Here is a 20429-nt window from a genome sequence, read left to right as displayed (position 1 = left end):
GTGTATTTTGGCAAGTCGGGTTGGTGGTAGGTGCCATCTATAAAACATTTTAATGAGGTTCTCCTTGTAAGATGTGGCTCTTGTCATTTTAATGAATCCCTCCTTTTGAAATGGGACCCTGGAGTTCAGTCTGGGCTGTTGATCACATACCTCTCCCCCAGCTGTGTGGCCTCAGCCCTGCCCGCACTACTAGATGTCTTGGCCGAACTGGCGGTGGAACTCCCCAACCTTTTGGTTGTGGGAGATTTCAACCTGCCGTCGGCTGGTGAGACATCTGAGTTGGTGCAGGAGTTCATGACTTCCATGACGGCCATGGACCTAACTCAGATTGTACAGGGCCCAACTCATATTGGAGGACACACACTCGACCTGATTTTTCTCTCTGGACAGTGGATAAATGATCGTGGGGAGGGGACTTTATCGACCCTCTGTCATGGACCGATCATTCCCTCCTTAGGCTTGACTTTCCTACCGCCATCCCCCATCGCAGGGGTGCGGAACCGGTAAGATGGTTCCGCCCCAGGCACCTGATGGAACCCGAAAGGTTCCTGAGGGAGCTTGGGTCATTTCCCGCCTCCTTAGCCCACGATTCATCCGAGGCCCTTGTCGCAGCCTGGAAACAGGCTGCAGTGGGGGCCCTGGATCGAATCGCGCCTTTGCGGCCTCTGATCCGACGCAGATCCCGGGCGGCTCTTTGGTTCACTGCAGAGCTCAGGGAAATGAAGCGTCGGAAAAAACGCCTGGAGGGTGGTTGGAGATCCTCCCGATCCGAGTCCGACCAAACACAACTAAGAACCCATATTAGGTCTTATCTTGTGGCGATGGAAGTGGCGAAACGTAACTATTTCACCACTCTCATTGCATCTGCAGAAAACCGCCCAGCAGCCCTGTTTAGAGTGACCCACTCCCTCCTTAATCAGGGAATGAGGGAGGACCCCTTGCAGGGCCGTGCTGAGGATTTTGCACAGCTTCTGCAAGATAAAATCACTCAGATTCGGACTGGGTTGGACTCCGACTGGACAGAGTCTGTTGAGGTGACGGGGGCTAGTCTTGATGGAGACATCTGGGTTGAGTTTGAGCCTGTTTCGTTGGATGACGTGGACAGGATTATGGGTAGGCTGGGGTCCTCCACGTGTTTATTGGACCCTTGTCCCTCCTGGCTAGTTTCGGCAGCCAGAGAGGTGACTGGAGACTGGATCCAGGCTGTTGTCAACGCTTTGTTAAAGGAAGGGGTCTTCCCCGCTGCACTCAAAAAGGCGGTGGTTTAACCCCTCCTTAAGAAGCCTAGCCTGGATCCTAACGTTCTTAACAACTACCATCCAGTCTCCAACCTTTGCTTTTTAGCGAAGGTTGTTGAGTCCGTGGTGGTGCAGCAATTCCCTCAATTCCTGGAGGAAACAGACTACCTCGATCCTTACCAATCCAGTTTCAGGCGTGGTCACAGCACGGAAACGGCATTGGTCACCCCAGTAAATGATCTCTGGCGGGCCAGGGATGGGGGTTGTTCCTCCATCCTGGTCCTTCTTGACCTCTCAGCGGCTTTCAATACCATTGACCATGGTATCCTGCTGCAGTGGCTTTGGGAAAGAGTAATACAAAGAGTAAAAATGACAACTACAGGTTCATCAACAATCACTAAGATAAATAAGAAAACAGCCTCAAATCAGATGACACTTTCAGCATCCCCTGCACAGCAAAGGTCAATTGACACCATGTTAGGGGCAGAGAAAGAAAAGACATCCTTCACCTTTAATATGCAAAATATTCCATCGGTGCTAGCAATGATACAAGAAGGAATGAACAAAACACAAGAGTCCATCGCAAACAATCACGAAGAAACAAGAAAGAATCATGAAGAATTAAGGATGGACGTGGGAGAAATAAAGGATAACATCAAGAAAATGGATGATAAGATTGGAAAAATACAGCAGAATATCGCAGAAAATGAGCAAAGGATCCAAAAGGTGGAGGTAAAAATGGAACAAACGGATAAGAGAATGGAAATGATGGAGCAAAACCAAGTGTCAGTTAACAGAGAATTGGAAGAGTCAATTACATATTTAGAGATGGAGAAAGCGTCTTTCTACCTCAGGTTCCAGAACATAGTGGAGACCAAAGATGAAGACTTAGGAGAATTAATGGCAGGAATATTAGCAGAAGCAATTCAAAGAGACAAAGACGATATCCAAAGGGATATGGACGAAATCTACAGAGTCCATACAAATTATGCCCGCAGACATAAACTGCCTAAGGAGGTACATATTAGATTCACCAAAAAAACTATAAAAGAAGACGTGTATAAGAAAATGAGAGAAGAGGCAATTTCATACAAGGGAAAGGAGATAATAACGCTTAAACAGGTTCCAAAAAGAATAAGAGAACAAAGGAAAAACTATAATTTCCTAACATCACAGCTAAACAAATATAAAATAATGTTCCGCTGGCTGGTACTGGAAGGCATATTGATTTCATGGCAAGATAAGAAATATAAGATCGACAACCTGGAAAAAGCCCAAGAATTTTTTAATCATCATTTTGTGTTAGAAGAGGAACAGGAAAGCAGAGAAGAATCAGAGAACAAGAGCAGAGAGGAACATCCTACAGAAGAAATGGAAAGAGAGCAAGAAGAAAAGAGTAGACTGGAAAAATAAAGAATGGAGAGAGAGGGAGCGAGGGAAAAAACACAAGTAATAACAAGAAACACAAGAAGACTAAGGACAGCGAATAGATAAGAAGTAAGACTAGAACGGGAATTAAAAATGATCTCAATCAATATAAATGGATTAAATGCACCAACCAAAAGAATCCACACATTCACAAAACTACAAAAATTGGAGATGGACATAATAATTTTGCAGGAAGTTCACATTAAGAAACAACATCAAAAATTACTAGAAAATCAAAGACTAGGAATATTATACACCTCATTAGCAGAACAAAAAAAGAGAGGAATCGCAGTATACATCAAGAAACATTTGAAAACAAAACAAATATATACAGATGAAGATGGAAGAGTTTTGATGATAGAGATACAAACAGAATCAAAAACAATATTATTAATATCGATATATGCATCAAATGGAAAACAAAATGAATTCTTCAAAGAAATACACAATATAGTCAAAGATTTGGAATATGAAAATATTTGTATTATAGGGGATTTTAATGCGATTACAGATACAGAACAAGATTACCAGAGTAATAAAAAAAAAAAAAAACTAGGAAAAAAACACTCCCGGACACATTTAAAGATATGGCACATGAATTACAATTACAAGATTTATGGAGAGAGGTGAATAAAGGAAAGAAACAGTATACATACTATTCTAGCCCACATCAATCATGGTCTAGAATAGATATGGCCTGGATGACTACAGAACTTAGAAAAGACATAAAGGAAATTGAAATATCCACAAACACCTGGGCAGATCATAGTCCAATAACAGTAATATGGAAAGGATACCGAAAACAGAGAAGATGGATGATGAACAAAGAATTAATAAAAGATAAAGATTATTCACAAATGATTGAGAAAGAAATGTCTATATTCTTCCAGATAAACACAAAAGAACAAACCTCACTCCAAAACCTGTGGGATACAGCGAAAGCCTATATAAGAGGCCTAACAATTGCATACACAGCAAAGAAAAATAAAGACAAACAACAAATAAAGGACAATTTATTAACAGAACTTAGGAAACACGAAGCAGAGTTGCAGAAAGAACCCGATAATAAAGTAATTAAAGAAAAAGTTAATCTCACCAAACAAAAAATCACCTTAATTACACAAACAGAAATAGCAAGGAAAATTAGTAAAACAACACCACTTTGAATACGCAAATAAAACAGGACGTTGGTTAGTGTATAAATTGAAAAAGGAAAAAGAGAAGAGAACAATACATCAACTGCAAGACGAGGCAGGGGAAATGTACTATAGAAATGAAGATAAAAAACGAATAGTAAAGGTTTTTTTCAGAATTTATATAAATTCGGGAAGAGGATATCAAAGAATATTTAGGCAAAACAAACAGCCAAGAATTAGAAGAGACACAAAGAGAGCTACTGAATAAACCAATTACTATGATCAAGCTAATAGAGGCAAGGAAAAAACAAAAGAATAACAAAACCCCAGGACCGGATGGTATACCAACAGAATTTTACAAAACATGCCAACAACCAATGGACGAAATTCTACTTCAAGTTTTTAATGACGCACTCTTAGAAGCTACAATCCCCAAATCGTGGACTGAAACTATCATCACACTCATTCCAAAAGAGGAAACAGATCTCACACAAATCAAGAACTACAGGCCAATATCACTTTTAAACGTAGACTACAAACTATTCACACTGATCATTACACAGAGACTGAAAAAAATCATCAATGAATGTATCCACCCAGACCAAAATGGCTTCATTCCAAGAAGACAAATAAAAAATAATATGAGACTAATAATTGACGTTTTAGAATATTATGAAAAAAAATCGGATAAACAATTGGCATTAATCTTCTTGGATGCACAGAAGGCTTTTGATAATCTAAATTGGAAATTTCTTACATTACAATTGGAAAACATGAAATTCAGCGATAAATTTTTAAATATGATAAGGAAGATTTACTCCTCTCAAACCACAAAGATAGTGATAAATTGTGACATGACAGAACAATTTGAAATATCAAAAGGAGTGAAACAGGGATGTCCCTTATCCCCCTTATTGTTTATAATATCTTTAGAAACATTATTAAATGAAATTAGGAAGGATAAAGAAATAAAAGGACTGAAAATCAAAAAAGAGGAGTATAAACTTCAAGCCTTCGCCGACGATGTGGTTTTTATTCTAGAACAACCAGCAATAACAGGGGCCAAATTGCTAGCAAAAATAGAAGAGTATGGAGGAGTAGCCGGACTTAAAATAAATAAACAAAAAACAAAGGCATTAACGAAGAATCTTACAAACCTACAGGAAAAAGAATTGGAAAATAAATTAGGAATACAAATGGCAAAAAAAGTAAAATACCAATAAAGGATCAACACTCAGAGAAGACAATTACAATAAACTGACAAAACAGATAAAAAAGGACTTAGAAACATGGAGCAAGTTACAGCTATCATTTCTTGGAAAGATTGCATCCATCAAAATGAATGTATTACCCAGAATACTATACTTGTTCCAAGTAATCCCAATAAGCCCAGGAAAAGACTTTTTCAAAGATTTCAATAAAATGATTGCAAATTACATCTGGCAGGGGAAGAAGGCAAGAATTAAGATAAAATATCTTCTGGACACACGAGAGAAGGGAGGTTTAGGACTACCGGACTGGGAAACATACTATAAAGCGACATCATTGATCTGGATAAGAGACTGGATAGAGCTCAAAAATAAAAGAATACTAACACTAGAAGGTTTCGATTTGGAAAGAGGTTGGCACGCATTTTTGTGGGAGGGGAGAGATAAACACCATGGATACTTTCAACAGCATATTATTAGAGGAGCATTGTTTAAAACATGGCAGGAGATCAAAAAAGTGCACTATGACAAAATTCCAGAATGTCTATCAATCATGGAGGCGCAAATTTATCCTAATGCCATGCAGATGGACAAAATGAAAACTTATAAAGAACTGTTGAATAGCAAAGGAGAGTTAAGATCGAGACAAGAACTGAAAAAACAGGGTATAGACATTGATTGGTGGCCATATTTACAGATAGAATCCAGATACAAGACAGACCTGGTACAATTCGGATTACAAAAAGAGCCATATGAATTAGACAAAATTTTACAAGGAACAGATGATAAATTGATATCCAAAACTTATAATTACTTATTAAGATATAAATTAGAAGAAGAGGTGGTTAAAGAAAACATGATAATTTGGGCGAAAAATTTCGGATATAACATTGAATTGGAAAAATGGGAAAAACTATGGGACGTTAATTATAAACTAACAATGTCTATACCCTATAAAGAGAACATATACAAAATGTTCTACAGGTGGCACCTCCCTCCCGCGCGCCTAGCAAAAATGTTTCCGAATACCTCCCCAACGTGTTGGAAGTGTAAACTGCAAAAAGGAACATATTATCATATGTGGTGGTCCTGTCAGAAAGCAAAAAAGTTTTGGCAGACAATCAGGAGAAATCACAAACCAGAAATTAGAAATGAAGCCAGAAACTTTATTATTAGGAATAATCACGGGTCATTATGAAAAAGAAATAAAGTACTTAATTATCCACATACTAATGGCGGCAAGGATAGTTTTTGCTCAAAGCTGGAAGCATGAAGACACACCAACAGAAGATAAAATAATTGCTAAAATTATGGAATGTGCAGAAATGGACAGACTTACAAAAGAAATACACGAAAAAGAAGAAACAGACTACTATTTAGTATGGCAGAGATGGTATAACTGGTTGGAGAATAAGAAAATAAAATAAAAATAGACACACAAAAGAGAGGTCAAAAACGTAGACAAAAATTGGGTACCAAATAAGAAATACAATTGATTAAATATGGAGTTTAAGATATCATTCTGTATGTAAATATGTAGATATATAGATAAGAATATAAATATAGCTTACCGATGTGACAAACTTGGAAAAGAAGTCGCAAGACTTGATCTATGTTTATTTGTTGTGTTTGTTGTATTGTTGTTTATATGTTTGTTTGTACTTTTTTTAATCAATAAAAATTTTTTAAAAAATAAATAAAATGCTGCAAGAATCTAAAAACAGTGGGAGCTTTGGGTTCCCAGATTGGGAGCTTTATTACCAGGCCTCCGCACTTTCTTGGGTGAAAGAATGGATAAATCTTAGACATAGAAGATTACTATTGCTGGAGGGACATGATCTCCAACTGGGATGGCATGCTTTTTTGTGGTATGAAAATAAAATACATAGATACTTTCAAAGACATTATGTAAGAAACACTCTACTTTTAGTTTGTGAAAAGGTTAAGGCAAAAAACTACATGAAAATACCAGTCTGGCTTTCCACAATGGAAGCACTGATACATCCAAATGTTATAAATTTGGAAAAAATTGTAACGCATAAAGACATTTTAAATGAGAAAGGGGAACTAAAAACTAAGCAGGAATTACAAAACCAAGGGGTGGAACTTGCATGGTGGCCACATCTGCAAATACAATCGAGATATGAGAAAGATGTAAAGACATATGGTTTCTATAATGAGCCATCAGCATTTGATCAGATACTATTAGGAACGGATGAAAAGTTAATAAAATATATAGCTATTTATTAAGCCTTAAAATGGAAGATGAACAAGTGAAAGAAACAGTGATAGTATGGGCAAAAAATTTTGGACACACTATAGAATTAGATAAATGGCAAAACTTTGGGATAGAAATTATAAATTGACAATGGCAACTATGTACAAGGAAAACCTGTATAAAATGTTTTATAGGTGGCATCTGCCACTGGCAAGGCTAGCAAAGATGTTTAAAAACATGTCCGCCAAATGCTGGAAATGCAATCAGATACTGGGTTTATACTACCATATGTGGTGGACATGTCCAAAGGCAAAAAAAATTTGGATGAAAATACATGGTTAGAGAAAATGATAAAGCAACACATAGATTTAAAGCCAGAAATATTTCTGTTAGGTATATTGCCAGAAAAATATGACAAAGGGAATGTATATTTAATATTACATGTTTTGACAGCAGCAAGAATTGTATTTGCACAACACTCGAAAAATTAGGAAACTCCTACAGATGAAAATATAATCAAAAAAATATTAGACTCTGCAGAAATGGATAGGTTAACACTAAAGATAAAGGACAAAGAAGATACAGAATATTTTCTAACTTGGGATTTGTTTTATCAATGGTTAGATAATAAAGGTAGACATTAGAAGTTGGAAGAACATTATTATACACAAGTAAAGAATATTATCATTACTAGAATTATGTATATGTAAAATGACCCAGAAAATACACTGTTTACTAAATACTTATATATGTTAAAGAAAAATGTATAAATAAAACAAACCTGGCTTTGCTGATTGGACTGGGGCCCTGAGGGGGCACTCATCACTGGAGGTGGCTGATGGGGTAAGAAGACCTCATCCCCATCCCATCCATCTCAGCTTGCTTAGTTTTGGTTTTAGAACAGTTTTTACAATATTCTAATCTGTGTAATTTTTAATGTTTTAATATTTTAATTATTTTTTCTTGTTTTTTAAGCCACCCAGAGTCACCTTGTGGGGGAGATGGGTGGCGTAAAAGTTTCATACATACATACATAAAAATATGCTTTTTTCCCTTAGCTCCAGCGACGTCATGAGCAAATGAAAAAGAATTTGGAGGCCCAACACAAAGAACTGGAGGAAAAACGGCACCAATTTGAAGATGAAAAGGCAAACTGGGAAGGTCAACAACGTATTTTGGAACAACAGAATTCTTCAAGGTACTTTTCTGGGTTTTTCTGATGGTGTGATTTTGAATTATGCAGATAGCATCTATTCCACAGAGCAGTGTCTTGTTCTACATGCTTACAATCCTATTTGCATAGACCAAAATTGCCTGACCAAAACTTGGAATGTATCTTAAGAATTGTCTGTGCTTATTTTGGTTGACACACATAGGATTGTATACATGTGAGCCATAATTAAAGTGTGCTGTATTTTAAACATATTTGCACCCTGAAGTAGATTTGAACTTGCTTAAAAAGTAATAAACAGTTATCTGATTAAAACTACTCTTAACAAAGATGGATTTTTCCTGATCAAAATCTCCCAGCTTCTCTCATTCTCTTTTCATTTCCATTTAAAATTCTGTCTTTTTTCTGATACACTTTGTACACAATTATTAGGCAAGTGAGTATTTTGGCCATATCATCATTTTTATGCATATTTTCCACCTCCAAGCTGTATAAACTTGAATGCTCAGTGGATATAAGAATATCAGGTGATGTGTTGCTGTCAGACGGTCCCTTGGGACCGCCAGCCCCGTCGCCTGTAAAGAGCCGCCTTTACAGCTGAAAGGCGGCTCGAAAAACTCCATTTCCATAAGGAAATGTGAGATAGAGCAGGCGAGGGCAGGTAGAGCCCTCTGCGAAGTCCCCAGAGTTTTTCTTTTACTCTTGGGGACGAAGTAGGATGAGGCTCCCTATTTCCTTCGCCGCTGCTCCGGGCTTCGGGAGACCTCTGCCTTTTGCAGAGCCAGGCGACGAGATCAAACCTTTTAACGAAAAACAACAGATTGTTTAATTAAAGAGGATGAGATCTGGACTTGGGACCCTAAATTGCAAGTATTTTTAATGATTTTATAAGCGTTTTTAAGTGAAGGAAAAAAAAAGCTTAAAATGGCGACCGCTGAGGCTTGAGAAGTAGCCGAAAGTGAAAGTCCTTCCGTAACAAGTTACAAAGTAGCGGAACAAACAGTGCTGGCTAGAATAGAGAAAAGAAAAATTTCTATTCTATTCTAAGTTTCTTTTTTTCTTGGAGATTTGATATTGATCTTGTTTGGAGAGAAGTCCTCTTTCTTTAAAAAGAGTTTGTCTGTGTGGCAGGATGGCGTTAAAATTAACAAAGCCAGACAAACAAGCAGCGGGGGGGGGTTCCCCCATTTACAATTATGTGAACAAGTTTCGAGTTTACAGACTCAGAAGAATGGTTTTAATTTAAAAGAATTTGTTTTGAAGGAAATGGCAAGACATGACGAGATTGTGAACCAGAATTTTGAAAAATTTAGGCAGGAAATTAAAGAATTCATACAATTAAAGTATGATAACTTACAACGAAAGATTGTAACAGTGACTAATGCTTTTTCAGAAATAGTTATAAAGATGAATACAAATATCAAGTTATTAGAGTCTAAAATGGAGGAAGTTGATGATAAGATTTATAATTTGAACAATAAAATACAAAGAATGGAAAATGATTTGATAAATATTCAAGACAATAGCTCTGAAGTAAAGTCTAAAAAGGAAGCTGATCACGAGACTTACAATGCAGAAAATATAAAGGGATTGAAAAAGAAGTTACAATGATGCAATACAGGCTCACAGAATTTGCGGTTAGAATGAGAGGGTTACAGGAAAATAATAGAGATGATTTAAGAAAAATATCTGCTGAAGTTCTGGCCGGGATTTTAAAGGTTCATCCAGAGGAGGTATCTTGTAAGATCGACAAGGCCTATAGAGTAAATTCTTGGATTGCAAAGCAAAGGCAATTGCCTAGAGATGTGATTTATTTTACAGATAAAGAAATAAGAAATGATATTGTGCAAAAATCTTTTAATTCCACTCTACAATTGTATGGAAGAAAGATCTGGATATATAAAGAGTTGCCGCCCAAGATATTAAAAGATAGAAAGAAATTCAGATTTTTGGTGACTGAGCTAAAGAAACAAAACATCTCATTCAGGTGGGATGTCCCAGTTGGCATAATATTGAGATATCAAGGAGAAAGATACCAACTAAATACTGTTGAAAAAGCGGAAGAATTTTACTATAAGGTTCTTAAAATGGGTTCAACATCTTCATGTATAATACATGAGTGGAATAAAGAAAAACAAAATCAACAAGAGATAGAAATTCAGGATAAGCAGAAGGAGATGGAAGTAATGGAAAAACAACAAGTTACAGAGGACTTTGTAGATGAGCCGCTTCTGGATTCTCCTTCAGAGGTTACAGCTGGACTATTTATAAATACAAGAGAGGCGGCTTTGGATTCTAATGTGATGATTTATCAAGTTACAGACCAGCATAGAAATCAATCAGTTGACATACAACTCATAGAAAAGAAACCAGAATGGAGATTTAAGCCACAAAAGCAAAACCAACAAGATCAAGTTATAGATCAGCATGAAAACCAAATAGTTGATACACAATTTATAGAAAGGAAATCAGGATGGAGATCTAACCCACAAAAAGTCAAGAAAAGAAGAAGCAGGTCTTACAAAAACAAAAACTTTTAAACTAAACAACAGTGTAATGCCAGTTATTTAAGAGATGATTGAATATATGAAAAGATAGCTGAGGCAAAGTATTGATTTATATTATCCTGAGGAGAGTGACAGACCTCTGCAGTGCTGTACTTTTGGGATGTGAAAAGGGCCTTAAACTGAATGGATTGGAATTATCTATTTTGGATTCTTTGATAAATGTATTACGTCTATGCTGAGCTACAAGGCAAGAGAGTTATGGGATTGGGGCACGCAGAAGATCTGGTTGTTACCCTATTACAGTGGTTGGAATTAATAATTTAGATGAAAGACACTACTATAGACACTATATGGAATACAAATATAAAGTCACTCGGGTGGTTGTTTTTTATATATCAAGACATCTATTGTTGATGGGGGCAGATGGTAATTGAAGATACCAAACATACTGTTGGAATTAGGATGTGATGTTACCCTAATATGGGTGATGGAGTTAACAATCCAGCTGAAAGACACTACAGAAGATATTATATGGATTACAAGCTTAAAGTCATTTGAGGATTTTATTTATATAAGGGAATACTTCTTAGTGGTGTGGGCAGAAGAATAAAGATATTAAGAACTATTATGTATGGTAGTCCTGTAGGAAAGTGGGTGGAGATAGGTTAGCTTATTGATTGTTTAGTTGAAGAAAAGGGATATTATGTTTAGATATGAATATATGTAAAAGATTTGAGTTAAGAGATATATCTATGGGGGTGGAGGAAATGGGCAGACTATGAGTTGAATAAATGTTAAATTAGGATTTATTATATAGTTTTATAGTGGAAGGTTGCTTTGAAATGTCATATTAATATACAAAAAAGATTTGATTTAAGAGATATATGTATGGGGGAGGAGAAAAAGAGTAGATTATGAGTAGAAATTGTTAAATTGGGGGATATAATAATATTACTATGCTAAATTAGGAGTTATTATATAATGTTATAGTAGAATGTTATTTTGAAATGTATAAGGGGGATATAATAATATTATTAGAAAGAAAGGGTCAGCATATGGGGGATGGAGCAAGGGGATGGTAAAGTATTATATAATCTGTTATGAATTTGTGTTTTACTTTGAAGAAGCCACAGGGGGAGGGGAGGGCGAGGGGGGGTTAGGGAGGAGGGGGGGGGGAAAGGGGGAAAAATTTGTATTTGAAAAACTTTTTCAATAAAAAAAAAAGAATATCAGGTGATGTGTATTTGTGTAATGAGGGAGGGTGTGGCCTAAGGAGATCAACACCCTATATCAAGGTGTGCATAATTATTAGGCAGCTTCTTTTCCTCAGGCAAAATGGGCCAAAAAAGAAATTTAACTGACACTGAAAAGTCAAAAATTGTAAAAAGTCTTTCAGAGGGATGCAGCTCTCTTGAAATTGCTAAGATATTGGGCTGTGATCACAGAACCATCAAACATTTTGTTGCAAATAGTCAACAGGGTTGCAAGAGTCCTTCGGGAGTAGGGCGGTATAGAAATCAAATAAAATAAATAAATAATAAATAAACGTGTTGAGAAAAAAAGACACACTTTAACTGCCAAAGATTTGAGAAGAATCAAACGTGAAGCTACCAGGAACCCATTATCCTCCATATTTCAAAACTGCAACCTACCTGGAGTGCCCAGAAGTACAAGGTGTTCAGTGCTCAGAGACATGGCCAAGGTAAGGAAGGCTGAAACACAACCACCACTGAACAAGACGCATAAATTGAAATGGCAAGACTGGGCCAAGAAATATCTGAAGTCAGATTTTTCAAAGGTTTTATGGACTGATGAGATGAGAGTGACTCTTGACGAACCAGATGGATGGGCCCATGGCTGGATCAGTACTGGGCACAGAGCTTCACTTCAACTCAGATGCCAGCAAGGTGGAGGTGGGGTACTGGTATGGGCTGGTATTATTAAAGATGAGCTAGTTGGACCTTTTCGGGTTGAAGATGGACTCAAAGTCAACTCCCAAGCCTACTGCCAGTTTGTAGAAGACACTTCCTTAAAGCAGTGGTACAGGAAAAAGTCTGCAACTTTCAAGAAGACCATGATTTTTATGCAGGACAATGCTCCATCGCATGCATCGAAGTACTCCACTGCATGGCTAGCCTGTAAAGGCCTTAATAATGAAAGAATGACGACATGGCCTCCTTCCTCACCTGACTTACACCCTATTGAGAACTTGTGGGCCCTTCTCAAACGGGAGATTTACGGTGAAGGAAAATAGTACACCCCTCTGAACAGTGCCTGGGAGGCTGTGCTTGCTGCTGCACAAAAAGTTGACAGATCAAGAAACTGACAGACTCCATGAATGGAATGCTTATGACTGTTATTGAAAAGAAGGGTGGCTATATTGGTCACTGATTTTTTGTTTGAAATGTCAGAAATGTTTATTTGTACATTTTGAGTTGTTTGTTTATTATTCTCACTTTAACAGATGCAAATAAACAAGTGAGATGGGCAAATTTTCATTTTTCATTTAGTTGCCCAATAATTGTGCACACATTGATATTCTCCTAAGAAAGCCAAAACCTCACATTTACTTTCTTAAATATTCAGGTTTGAGGTTTATTAACATTTTGGATTGACCGAGAACACTGTAGTTGTTCAATAATAAAATTAATCCTCCAAAATACAACTTGCCTAATAATTGTGCACACAATGTATATGCCTGAAATTGCCACCCCTTTTCTAGTAAGCCATATCTTCTCACAAATTCTTTCTTCACACTTGTCTCTCTAATTCAAGATTTTTAACCTATCCATATATAGCTTCTTTATGTTTCCTTGCCATCTTATTTATATAATTCTTGGTCATCTTTTTTTATCTTATAACTGTTATTCTTACCAGTCTGTACCTTTATAAACTACTAGGCAAAACTGTATCACATCACACATGATGTTTACTAAATGTTTAGTACTGATAAAAGTTAACATTTCATGATGTTTTGGATGTGCTTGTAATAATTAAAGCTTTGTACAGATTGAGCTAGTTTCCCATGTTGTTTTTATAAAATAGGTGCATAGTCTCCATGTTGATTGAATTTGGTGTATTAGTGATTGCAATTCTAGGTTCAATTTTGTACAGAAGTATCAATAATGTTGTACTAAAAATTTAAATAAAAGTGTATTCTATTGCATGATGTTAATATTATGTTAGCACAATAATGTCTGGTTTCATGACAATCTAAAAATCTCATGTGAGAAGGAAGGGTAAAGGAATGATACAGATTAAAAGAGTTGGAAGGGACCTTGTAGGTCATCTAGTCCAACCCCCCCGCCCAAGCAGACCCTACACCATTTTTGACAGATGGCAGTCCAGTCTCTTCTTGAAAGCTTCCAGTGATGAAGCTCCGACAACTTCTGAAGGCAAGCTGTTCCATTGGTTGATTGCTCTCACTGTCAGAATATCTCTCCTTGTTTCTAGGTTGAATCTCTCCTTGGTCAGTTTCCATCCATTATTCCTTGTCTGGCCTTCAGGTGCTTTGGAAAATAGCTTGACCCCCTCCTCTCTGTGGCAGCCCCTCAAATATTGGAAGACTGCTATCATGTCTCCCCGGTCCTTCTCTTCACTAGACTAGCCATGCCTAGTTCCTGCAACCGTTCATCGTATGTTTTAGCCTCCAGTCCCCTAATCATCTTGGTTGCTCTTCTCTGCACTCTTTCTAGAGTCTCAACATCTTTTTTATTGTGTGGTGACCAAAACTGGATGCAGTACTCTAGGTGTGGTCTTACTAAGGCTTTATAGAGTGGTATTAGTACCTCACTTGATCTTGATTGTATCCTTCTGTTAATGCAGTTTAGGATTACATTGGCTTTTATGGCTGCCGCTGCACACTGTTGGCTCATATTTAATTGGTTGTCCACTAAGACTCCAAGATCCCTCTCACAGTTACTGTTATTAAGCCTGGTTTCACCCAGTCTATATGTGTACTTTTGGTTTTTCATGCCTAAGTGTAAGACTTTACTTTTCTCTACATTGAATTTCGTTTTGTTAGATAGGGTCCAATGTTCAAGTCTGTCAAGATCAGTGGTGGGTTGCCCCCGGTTCGGACCGGTTTGCAAGAACCAGTAGTAAAACTGGTGGGAGGCTCCACCCACTGACCCAGACGTCATCATAGGTGATCTGCGCATGCGCAGAAGCATCTGCTCATGAACGCACACGCGTGGGCACAATGCGAACTGGTAGTAAAGGTAAGTAGAACCCACCCCTGGTCAAGATCCATCTGGATCTTGAGCCTATCATCTAGGGTGTTGGCTATTCGTTCCAGTTTAGTATCATCCGCAAATTTGGTAAGTTCCCCTTCTATTCCCTCATCTAAGTCATGAGTAAGAATGAGTTTGATTAGATATAATTTCTCATAATAATATGAAGGGAACAGTGATTATAATATATGCTGTGTCTAACTATATCTGTCTGATTCTTTTTCCCCTCCAGAACTTTGGAAAAAAACAAAAAGAAAGGGAAGATATTTTAAACATATTTACAGACCACCAGTTATGTATTAATTGCCAATATTCCAGCCTTGGACATCAGTGTGACTTGGACTTGTTTGACCAATCTTCCACCAGTTGTATCCATATGTTTGGATTTAACAGCATGACAAATGTTTGTGTTGATTTTGGTAACAGTTGAGAATGTCTTGAATTTTTTGGGATGTTATAAATTTAGGAAAACAGCTCTAGGTACTGTTTCTTTAAACAAAATACAAAAAAGAACAAATCATTTTAATGTAAAAGAACAGTTTACAGTTGTGCAATCATATTCTGGTGGTTTGATTTTTTTTACAGAATATTCCAATATACAAGGACTTGGGAAGGAAGGATACATTGCCATAATATAATATGAACTATGCTCCTATTAAAAATTCAATCCAGTACATCATATATAATAATGTAATTTAGTCTAACACAGTTGACTCTATTTTTGACACTTCCATTGTTTTTAAAAGTAGACATGGAAAGACAAACATATAGGCTTACGGGGCACCTAAAAGCTTTTTATAACAATCCTTTTTTTTGTTTGGAATTGATTAAATTTATGCTATCCTCATTTAGTAATTGCTTTAGTCCAATTAATTTCACTACTGCTTCATTTTTGTAATATCATATAATCTAGATATATTACCATATATTGGCCCTGCTAAATAGAATGTAGTTTCTTTCATATGATAGGGACCAGTGAACAAAACCTTTCCTTTAATTCTTCTTTTACGTTTTTATGGTAAGTAGCAGGAAAATGAATTTATAAGTCATTTCTAGAAAACAGTGTGGTTTAACTACCTACTCGTTTCTACCTGTGTGCAGTCAGTCCTCTAGAAATGAGGATCATGGCCTTTTGAGAAAAGTCAACATTTTTACATTTAGCTGTATTCATATATTGCATTTCTGTATTTTTGTTTGTATTGTGAAAAATCACAAAATAAACAATGTTGTGATGTTATACTTGAGTATGAAGGATTATGTTAGTTGAAAAACCATATCCTTAAATAAAAAGTCTTCTGCTAAATTTAAATGAAATTATTTTAAATACCAGTACTATTTTACCTGGCATTTATCCACTATTGACTAGAAAATGCAGTCTACCTTGTAGCCAATTGTTAAATCTCAAGGTAAACTTTTTCTATATCCACTTTTATATAAGTCAGTGTACTACGTGATTATTGCCGAGTAATTATTGATGTAATTACTCCATTCGGCATCATTCTGGAAACAATGTTAAAGGAATAACTGAAATAACAGAACAACAGAGTTGGAAGGGACCTTGGGGGTCTTCTAGTTCAACCCCCTGCTCAGGAAACCTGCTGTCCCATTGCTCAGGAAACCCAATACCATTTCAGACAAATGGTTGTCCAATCTCTTCTTAAAAACTTCCATTGTTGGAGCACCCACAACTTCTGGAGGCAAGAATTACAAATATATCTTAAAATATAACAGACACATCTTACGTTAGAGGGGCCAGCTATCTTTTTTATATAGTTGGGGCTACATTTTTACAAAATATTTTTATGAGGTTGACAGTGCGCAGGATATTACATTTTCAGATGGTATTGCAGAAGGATTTTTTTCTTCTTTGAGGAAGAAAATGGTATAGAACCATTATGCCAGTTACAAGTTACTTAATGCACTGTTTTTTTCATTTTCTGTTAAAAATAGGCATACAAACATGCTGTTGTTTAATACTCAGGGCCTAAATGTGGTCTGCAGAACATTAGCATAACCATCATATGGTTATGACCAACACATTTTTCAAGCTTTCATACTTCTGAAATTAAAATGTATTCTGAGGAATATTTACATTGTAAAACAACTCTGATTTGCAAAATATTAAATATGACTAGGAGCTTCTATTTTATTTTTGAAGCCACTCTGAATAAATTTGTTGACCCTGGTACAGTTAAAAAACTATGAGTTTAGGATTTTCTTTTGAGTACAGTAATTGAACTTAGTTTGTAGTCTACCACATAAAAATCGTTGAGCTTTTTTTAAAAATTGAAACAAACAGAACATTGAAGATTAAAAATGAAGGTGAATAAAAGAAAATGTGTGTGTATCTAGAAATACAGATATCATACAGCTATGCAGCATTTTGGATTTAATTCCAAAAAAGGTGCTTCAGATTGATACTCTTTAAAACGCTTGCCTAAGATGGTGTGGTTGCTTTACAGAATTGCAGACAGATGCTATGTTCATTCCTCCTGTGTGTACACAAAAGCACCTTTTTAGGATTGATTCTGAAGTACTGCATAGTCATAGTATATAGTCTTAAGGAGAAGCATAATATAGTACTAGACAACCCATGACCCATGGGTCATCGTTTCAGAGATATTTCCTTACCTAAACAGAAACAGAATGACCACAGACAGGGAAAAATCAGTGGGAGCAGTAGTGATTTACAACTTCTTGTCAGCTTCCCCCTTGAATTTCCTTGTGGGAACCTGGCAAACTTCCTCCCTCCCTTCCACCCATTGGGTCACCCTTTCAGAGATATTTCCTTACCCAATTCCTCAATGCCTTCAACAATGGCAGAGCTTCTAAACTTCAGGAAAAGTTCTTAAAAATCCAGGGAGATATTCAGAGATGTATCTGCCTTGGAAGTAGCCCATGTTGAACTGTATAGCACAGTCAACATCAGAAGTTGACCACAGGAATGTTTTATGACATTTTGTATTATGTCATAAAATGTTTTATAATGTTTATGTCATAAATTTGGTGCTGGAGAAGACTCCTGTGAGTCCCTTGGAGTGCAAGGCAATCAAACCAGTCAGTCCTAGAGGAGATCAACCCTGACTGCTCTTTAGAAGGCCAGATCCTGAAGATGAAACTCAAATATTTTGGCCACCTAATGAGAAGGAAGGATTCACTGGAGAAGAGCCTAATGCTGGGAAAGATTGAGGGCAAAAGAAGAAGGGGACGACAGAGAATGAGGTGGCTGGATGGAGTCACTGAAGCAGTAGGCATGAGCTTAAATGGACTCCAGAGGATGGTAGAGGACAGGAAGGCCTGGAGGAATATTGTCCATGGAGTCACAATGGGTTGGACACGACTTCGCAACTAACAACAACAACATCATAAATTGTTTTATAAAATTTGCCAAATTTCAATTCCACGAAAGTCATGGGTTCCAGATTTTAGACATATTCTGTAAGTTAGCCCATTTGAGGTACCTTGGTTCAAAAAATGTTGCCCTATGATGTACCATTTTGCCCAGTTAAAGGTTTACAGACACAAGAGTTTTAGTCATATACTGTATAGACTAGAATCCCAATTGGCTATGAAATAAGTTAAAACTGACACAAGTAATATAATCCACCACTATTCCATAGAGCAGACACTTTGTTTTTGATGTATAGCTTAACGTATTCTTGTAAAATAAATGATGGCATTTTCATAGACTATGAAGTGAAGGGGTACCAGTACTTTTCTCTGGGTCTGTATAAATCAAGTTAAAACTGGGTTGAACAAAATGTTCATAACTATAGGGGTCTTCATAGTTATTTTCAGGTGTGTATGTTGGGGCGGGGGTTAGTTAATATAGTTCCCCAGTCTTTTTTAATACTGCCAATACCGAAATACACAGACTTTAATTTTCAGGTGTTTTGTGACAATAAATCTAGCAAACAAAAATAAGAACTGATTCCTCATGTCACAACAGTAGGGGATGACCAGGCTGAGCCCAAAGGAGGGGTCAAACACGTCATCAGTCATGAGCCCCTTTGTGCCCACAAGAGATCTAAGTCTAGCCCACCTTGAATTACATTGACTCTTATCTACCGCCAATTTGCTTGGACCGTTAGTTCAGATTCTTGTAGAGACCTTAAGCTTGCAATAAATCTTTATACCCATTTGAACTGCCTGAATCTTCTGATTTCCCTGGCACTTGACATTAATCTCAACTACTCATCTTCACCAAAACTTTCATGGACTCCAGAATACCCAAGCCATGGCTTCAGATCAGTGGTGGGTTGCTCCTGGTTCTGTCCGGTTCTTTAGAACCAGTAGTAAAAGCAGCGGGAAGCTCCGCCCACCCACCTGGACATCATAAATGACAATCTGCGCGTGCGCAGAAGCGCACGCTCCCGTTGCAAACTGGTAGTAAAGGTAAGTAGAACTCACCCCTGCTTCGGATCCCAGAGCTGCAGCAATACTAGATGAGGCAGACCTCCATTCTATCAGCAGATGCCAAGACAGCATTGAAGACTAAATCAGTAATCTTGCAACCAATTTTCAGCAAATGATGCAGCAAATGCAGATCCTGACTCAACAAAGCATTCCTCCACAACCACAACCACCTACTCCACCTGCCCAAGCACAACTTCCAATTTCCGCTATGTTCATCTGCCAGACTCCCAGCTGCCTACCACAGAGATTCACTGGAGAGTCTGATAAGATGAGAACATTCCTAGCCCAGTGCAAAATGTTCATTGGCACCCAACCAAGGGAGTTTCCAACAGACAGATCGAGAGTCTCCATCCTCAGTCCTTTAATCGACTGCTGCCAAATGGGTGCTTCCACTTATCAAAACCAATAGTTTCCCAAACATTGTCACTAGATTTAGAGAGCACTTTGGAGACCTTATTCGGATAGAAACTGCCAAACAATGCATCTGCCAGCTCCACCAGGGCAACAACTCCATGAGAACATACGTTGAAGATTTCAAGCTCATTGCAGCAGATCTGGATTGTAATCAGCCAGCCTTAAAATCACAATTCAAGAGCAGGCTCAACAAGGCCATAATCACACAACTGATACAAGGTATTCACCAGGGTCTACAAGACCTCTAGCACAGGGGTGCTATTCAGCAGGCTCTGACAGGTTCTGGAGAACCGGTAGTGGAAATTTTGAGTAGTTAGGAGAACCGGCAAATACCATCTCTGGCTGGCCCCAAAGTAGGGAGGGAATGGGGATTTTACAGTATCCTTCCCCTGGAGTGGGATGGGAATGGAGATTTTGCAGTATCCTTCCCCTGCCACGCCCACCAAGCCACACTCACCAAG

At 37.4% G+C, this 20429-nt stretch overlaps 1 protein-coding gene across 1 annotated transcript in view; it reads left to right on the top strand.

Moving 5' to 3' along the window:
* SEPTIN7 (septin 7) overlaps window positions 1–16294 on the top strand; it is a 469639-nt gene extending 453345 nt beyond the window's left edge. The window contains exons 12-13 of the mRNA XM_070944651.1: window positions 8287–8426; window positions 15371–16294. Coding sequence (XP_070800752.1) covers window positions 8287–8426; window positions 15371–15410 — 180 coding nt within the window. The 3' untranslated portion in view covers window positions 15411–16294. The remainder of the gene's footprint in view (window positions 1–8286; window positions 8427–15370) is intronic.
* Window positions 16295–20429: the final 4135 nt, after the last annotated feature.

Source organism: Pituophis catenifer, unplaced genomic scaffold, assembly GCF_029215685.1.
Source record: "Pituophis catenifer annectens isolate HBS135680 unplaced genomic scaffold, rPitCat1.0.hap2 SCAF_5, whole genome shotgun sequence".
NCBI classification, from domain to species: domain Eukaryota; kingdom Metazoa; phylum Chordata; class Lepidosauria; order Squamata; family Colubridae; genus Pituophis; species Pituophis catenifer.
The sequence above is the reverse complement of the archived record's forward strand: the minus strand, read 5'-3'. Positions and strand labels throughout refer to the sequence as shown.